At 37.5% G+C, this 6,654-nt stretch overlaps 1 protein-coding gene across 1 annotated transcript in view; it reads left to right on the forward strand.

Moving 5' to 3' along the window:
- GABRG3 (gamma-aminobutyric acid type A receptor subunit gamma3) overlaps nucleotides 1–3,067 on the forward strand; it is a 329,965-nt gene extending 326,898 nt beyond the window's left edge. The window contains exon 10 of the mRNA XM_054211091.1: nucleotides 2,789–3,067. Within this exon, the coding sequence (XP_054067066.1) occupies nucleotides 2,789–3,067 (279 nt within the window). The remainder of the gene's footprint in view (nucleotides 1–2,788) is intronic.
- The last annotated feature ends 3,587 nt before the right edge of the window (nucleotides 3,068–6,654 follow it).

A 6,654-nucleotide genomic window follows, 5' to 3' on the forward strand; every position in this document is an offset into this window, starting at 1 on the left:
CATTTACTTGCAATAATTCCCAAGAAGGCTGTAATGCTATGTTGGGCTTTACCTTGACTTCCCTACCAATGTTGTTTTTCTTTTTTGTTGAAAGGCCAGTTTGGTTTTGGTTGTGGCAGAGGAACATAGCTGCCTCTTTCTATAATGACATCAAATGATTTGGGAGGGAGAACGGTCAAGTGTAGAATATTGCATGTTACTTTTACCTCAGAAATTTTGTGTGTCTTCTTCATATAATACTGCAGTTTCTCATTACATTTTATAAACGAAGTAATAAGCAGAAATTATTGCATAAACTTATATGGAGTTTTAACTGAATTTCATGGAAAATAATTATTTTATGCATATCTGTAAAATCTTTGACGAGCTTTCAGGTCAATTTTCAAATAATTTAGGCACACAAGTTTAACACAGTTAGTTGTATCATATCTATAAATGGAATAAATTATGTTCCCTGAAGTTCTAGATAACTATTTATATATGTACAGCGGTAATAAAGTTGAAACTGAGCACAAAATTGTGTCTCTAAGTTGTATGAAATCTGAAACTGGAATACATACTCTAATATATATAAATATAGAGCATGCAGAAGGCAAGTTAATCAGCTGGTTGCGTGTCCTGCTTCCAAGATATCAGATGCAAATAAGAACAGGAACAGAACTAAAACATTGCTTTTGCATTTCTTGGTTTGAATATGCTGAAGTTTATCATTTACAGCTGCTAGCTTCATGTTACTAGCTTACCTTTTACAAAAAATGTTATACACATTTTTTTTTCCATGAGTTTTCTGATTTATTTAAAGAGTTCATGTAACATTGAAAGTCTGCTTATTGACAATGAGTGGCTTACAGCAAGCACTGCATTTATACACTTGCCACTACTGTCACTCCCTGGACAGAGTTTTCTGAAAGATGAATTTAAAAAGGCACACTGAATGTGTGGTGGCACTTTCCTTTTTCCAATAAAAAAAAAAAAAGGAAAAAGATACACAGCAACAAAAAACCCCAGGCTATTGATAGATGAGAAAGTTTCCTTTGTAGAACCAGGGCACTTATTTGTCTTCACTTACCAAAATTGTCTGGAGAGATGGAAAACAACCCTTCTTCTTTTTAACATAAATATTGTAGCCAGGCATAGAAAATTTCAGTCCCTGAGTAGGAATTTTTCATAAAGGCCTGCAAGAAATGAACAGTATGTGACACAGTGGTATAGAAGAATTCCATGTATACTTTAGTTACAGGGTTTTTCTCTCTAAAGTGCTACAGTCAAAAAGTGGTTGCTTGTGAAATAATCTTAGACCTTATCTATGTGGCAGCACTTTGTAAAGCTCTGATACCAGCCACCTGAAACTTTACAAATGAGAGAGAAGACCATGAGGGCATAATTTGTGTCGTCTAATCTCACAGATAAAGCAATTCACAACAAATAGATTTGCAATCTAAAATCTGTTTACAGTCCACAGCACAATGTATCTGAGAGATTTTAACCATCTACTTATGATGTGATGACTTGTGTCCTAGAAGTAATTGTCTGGATATCATAGGGCAGTTCTCCAGATGTCGTTATCTATGTTAGAGATGCCAACGTCTAAGCAGAGGGATGCCACATCGAGTTCTTCGCTCAGGGACCAGCATTTTTAATGAGATGGGTAATATTATCATGTGCAAACCAAAGGATTTGTAGAAAGAAAACAAAGTCAAGAGAAAAAGAAAAATTTCCTCTGAGGCACATCACTCCTATCACTGATCTGTTTCACGTACAGAAATTTCAGGTACACCCCAGCAGCTTCAATGTTGTGTATCTTGTACAGCAAGCATGGAAGCAGGAGCCCAGAGAGCCCTCAGAATGGAAGCAGGCATGATGCAGAGGTGTGACTAGCTTGTTAGTGTGCACCCGCCATGCTCCTGCAGGCAAAGGCAATGCTCAGCGCAATCGCAGCAGGAGCAAGGGCCCCCGAGGGGGAGAAAATTGCGTTGACGGGGATGGAGCCTACTTTGTCAGGGCGGTGCAGGCAGGCAGCGAAGCTTATGGGACCTTTCCTAGAGATGCCAGTGGAGGAGGTGACATTTGTGAGGATGGAACGGGTGACTTAATGAGAGAGGAGACTATTGTGAGAAAGCACCTTTCATGAAAACGAAATGGTGTGACAGAAAAGCTGACAAAGTGTAAACAGGGAGTACATTGAAGAAGGAGAAGTCTGTAGGCACCAGTGGTGCTGTGAGGAGGTATGATATCAAAGTGCCCTATTTCTGAGCATGGTTAGTGTGATAAGCACTAAGGGGAAATGCCTAGGGATGGCATTTTGAAATCCTCTACTGAAATCATCACTATCTGTTGCTGACCATACCTGTTTTTATAAATCATGGTAAAGTTAAGAGGCAGTGAATGCAGCTATACCAAGTGGAGATTGTTCTGTAATGAATTGGGGAGGAGGGACATCTTCCGTATTTTTCAGAATACACTCTTAAATGTAGTAGTTGCAAGTGTTTAAAGCAACTTGCACACAACGTTTGCACAGGCAAGTGAACTCCTAAGTGTGAAAAAATGGTTACTAGAAAATATATGCTTTGAGCTAAACAAGCAGAAAATATACCTAGAATTATTTAACTCGCCACTTCACAATCTCTCTATGGCAATTCATCTGAAAAGGCATCTTTTGAGGGAAAGACAGATGGTCCCCAAATCTAGAATTCCTATTATCCCCAGCTCCTGTGATTTCTTCCCATGATTATTAATTGCAATCTGCATAGAATCTTATCAAACTGTTGATTTCTTTTTCTCTCCTCAGAATTATTCTGTACTTGACATGAGACCTCCAACTACAGTCATCACATTGAACAATGCCATGTATTGGCAAGAATTTGAAGATGCGTGCGTCTATGAATGTCTGGATGGGAAAGACTGCCAGAGCTTTTTCTGTTGTTACGAAGAATGTAAATCAGGCTCATGGAGGAGAGGACGGATTCACATAGACATCTTAGAACTGGACTCTTACTCCAGGGTCTTTTTTCCTACATCCTTCCTGCTGTTTAACCTCGTCTACTGGGTTGGATACCTCTATCTTTAAATGTTGCCTGTCGTGGTGAAGACTGCTGTGTTTTCACACTGCGGAGGGATGGTGAAAGTGCAGAAAAAGTGAAGGACATGGTCAGTTTCATCTCAAATTATAAAGGCCACATTAACCTTCACCACCACAGAGCCTGATGAAGAATTTTAATATATAATTGCCTGAAAAAGAAAAACATGGAAGAATTCTCTCCTTACTGCTATACATTATAAGGAAAAGATTCTTACAAAATTCAGCTGAATTTGTAGTGTAAGCGATGTTTATGAATAATTATTGTATATTAGAATCTCTACTATTCTCCCTTGGCATAGAAGCTATACACAATTCAGGCAAAGGTTGAATATGTCATTTTTGTTCTTCATTCCCATACTTTCTTCAAAATGCTGCCATATCCCTGAGGCTCAGAGCAACATACACTGGCACTGGCAAATAAGCCAAAGCCAACAAAACCACTCATTTGTATTTAAACTTGCTTGAGCTATGTCCCATAGGTTTTGGGAAATATTTCACTGGTGATCTCTTTGCTATAGAGAAACCACCAAAATACAGTAAGAAATGTCTCTGGTGGGATCAAAACATGGACGTTACTTTCTGCAAAGGTCTGGGATTCATGGAATTAGCCAATTACCTACACATATTGGTTTTAACTTAAGATGAAAAGGCAGAGTTGTAAGAAAGCTATTATTTTGATATAAATAAAAGACTTGCCTATCTCTGAGGCAGCTGTAGACGTAACTTCTAAAGTTTTTCAAGCTTTTAACTGTCTTTTTTATGACTGGCTAAATACAGGATGGTCATTGATTTCTAAAGCAGGACAAGATTCCTGCTTGTTTGTGTTATTGTAGCAGATCATAGTTGATAGGCCATGAGTAAAAATCACTATATAATAGCACTAGGAATATGTGACTTTCTTCAGATTGCAATTTACTACAAAGTGCTCTCATTCTTATTTTTTCTCTTAAAGTTATTTTACAAAACTGAAAAACATGTGTGCCAAAGTACATTTTTTGTTCCTTCCATAAAGTTAAATATTGCAGTCCTTACTCAAGGCAGTTGTTTCCTGGGTGTGAGATGAAGACTGAATACTTTTGACTTGATTAGTGCATTACGGGAACTCAACTGTCACATTTGGATTAAACATGGAATAGTTGCCACATGTAGGAAAAGGTTGTTTTCATTTTTTTCCTCAACTACCAACTATATTTTACCCTAAAAAGCTATTTCATATTTTTCAAGCTTTTGACCATTAAATTCTTAAACTACACATTTTTTCAAAAACTGGTTTTACAGTGTTAAACTAGATCACAACTTTTACAGACTGTCTCAATAATTGTTACTAAGCAAACAAAACAGATTCAAAACTAAATAGCAGTGGCTTTTCACTACCCTTTGGATGACAAATGGTTACAAAGGATTAAGGTTAAAACATACCTAAGAACAAAATTCTATTTTTTTTTGCTTCTGGAGGACCTGATAATTTTTTTGTCATCTCAAAAAATGTGTGTCTCTTCCACACAGCGTTCAATAAAAAAATAAGTAGTGGATGTGATTGAAGAGCAGTTCCTTTTCTCCTCAGAAGGAAAAGCCTGCAAACAAGCAAAACCTAATGCAGTGGTAATTCTAAAGGAACAGAAATGCTGTCGTGTTCTTTGAAACATCACTGTCTGTCATTGCTGTTGCTCTGTGCTTCCAGTGAGTTTTTAATTGAAAAAAATGACTAACACAAAAGTTAACTGTAGTTATTCAAAATACTTTCTTCTGTTTTTCACTTGTCTAAACCATCAGAAACAGAGCTGGGTTACGTGGGGGAGGGAAATCACTTCTCTAAGGACTGACAAAATTCAAATTAGAAGCACAGAGAAAAAGTATTTTGGGGCAGGATCAAAACCATATTTTCAGCAAAATCTGCCCAATCTGATGTCTTCTAAACCAATGATAACTTTCTGATTTCAAAATATATCTTGAAGTTTTTGCTAACTCTCAGTAGCAAATTACTCCGTAAAATCTATTACTCTGTAAACCTCTGTGCCCTGCACTTGGAAGTATGGATTTTATTTAATGATGGGAGTTATATTTTCAGCAGTGCTAGAAGGGGATTGAATTGAAGTTGGATATCCTCGTCTCTAATTATGAACTAGTCTACTCTAACAGCCACCTTCAGCCATATTTTGCAAGAATACTAGAAATATTTCAAGCCTAAATAAAAGAATGGAATCAGTCATCCCTTAAGGGCCTGATCCTGCAAACCCTCTGCACAATCAATTGATTTTGGTGGGCGTATTGAGACAGATGAGGCACGAGAAGGTGCCATGCTGTCCACTATTAGATCTTGAACAGTTAAAGTGAGGTTTATTTAGCAATTGCATACTTGAGTGAATGTCCTGGGAGTAAGTGTGGAACGTTCCCATTTTAGATGATTTTCTTACACTTCTGCTCATTGCTACCCATTCCTGCTAAAAGCACGCAATCCCATCAGATTCTTTGTTGGAAGACTGATTCTGCCAAGTCCATTCATACTGCCTCTGTTTTTTGAGTGCTTTCATGAACAGAAGCTGGAAGCGTATCATTCCACCTTTTTCCATGGTCCTAACCAAGAAAGAATCTGCAGACACAACTGGCTTCTGCTCTTACATTGACAGCAGAGGATATATTCTACTGTGTAATATACTCTAATCTGGGATTATGTGCAAAAAATTGATTTACATGCAAGGTGAGCGGCCGCAGGCTGGCAGGTTCCAGAATGCATTCCTCTGCTTAGTCTTAGTTGCTTGGTTTACTCTCTCTGCTTCGCTGCTCTGTGCTTTGGCAGCCACTGAAAAACCATAAAGATCAGGGAAGATAAGTGTTCTAGGCTCTGCATCATTCAAAATGCAATTATTCTAGACACTTAGGTAATGTGGTCTGCATATATCTATGTGCCGTATCCTTCTGTAATAGTGAGAGTATCCTCATTAACCTCCAGATATTCTCTTGCTTCTTTTGCAAATTGAAAAAAATTAACACTTTTGGGCACTGTCCCATGAGAAATGTAAAAGCCACCTTTTAGCATTTTAGAACATTTTCTTATCACATAATTTCATATTCAGGACTTTATTCAGCTACTTATTTTTGTTATTTAGTACTTCTTTTTACCCTTCCAAGGAAGAGAAGGGAATGGAAGAAGGCAAAACCAAATGACTAGTGAATTGAACACATTTGGATATGTATGTAAAGCCACAAAATCAAGTGTCTTCACATTACATTCTTTCCTTTTTGAAGTTACAGAAAAGATTGTGAGGGTTTTTTTTAGATAACCAACTTTTCCCAGGAGGATCTAAAGTCAAACCTCTTACTCTCCCTTGTCAATTAAAAGTCGATGGACAGTGTTTTCCTGCATTGAAGGCAGCATTTTCAAGGCAATTAAGAATGTATAAAAATACTGTTCTGCTTAATTCAGTCTTCTCGGCTCTTCTGGCTCTGATGCCTAACATACTGACAGCTTCTTCTTTTACAGGCATTCTTCCAAGAATAAGTGTATAAAAACTTGCAGCCAGTTTATGTTGGCTTCAAGTCCAGCAGTAATGTGGAACTGAAGTATGCCAGACAAT

The sequence above is a fragment of the Rissa tridactyla genome, chromosome 1 (genome assembly GCF_028500815.1).
Source record: "Rissa tridactyla isolate bRisTri1 chromosome 1, bRisTri1.patW.cur.20221130, whole genome shotgun sequence".
Lineage (NCBI taxonomy): Eukaryota > Metazoa > Chordata > Aves > Charadriiformes > Laridae > Rissa > Rissa tridactyla.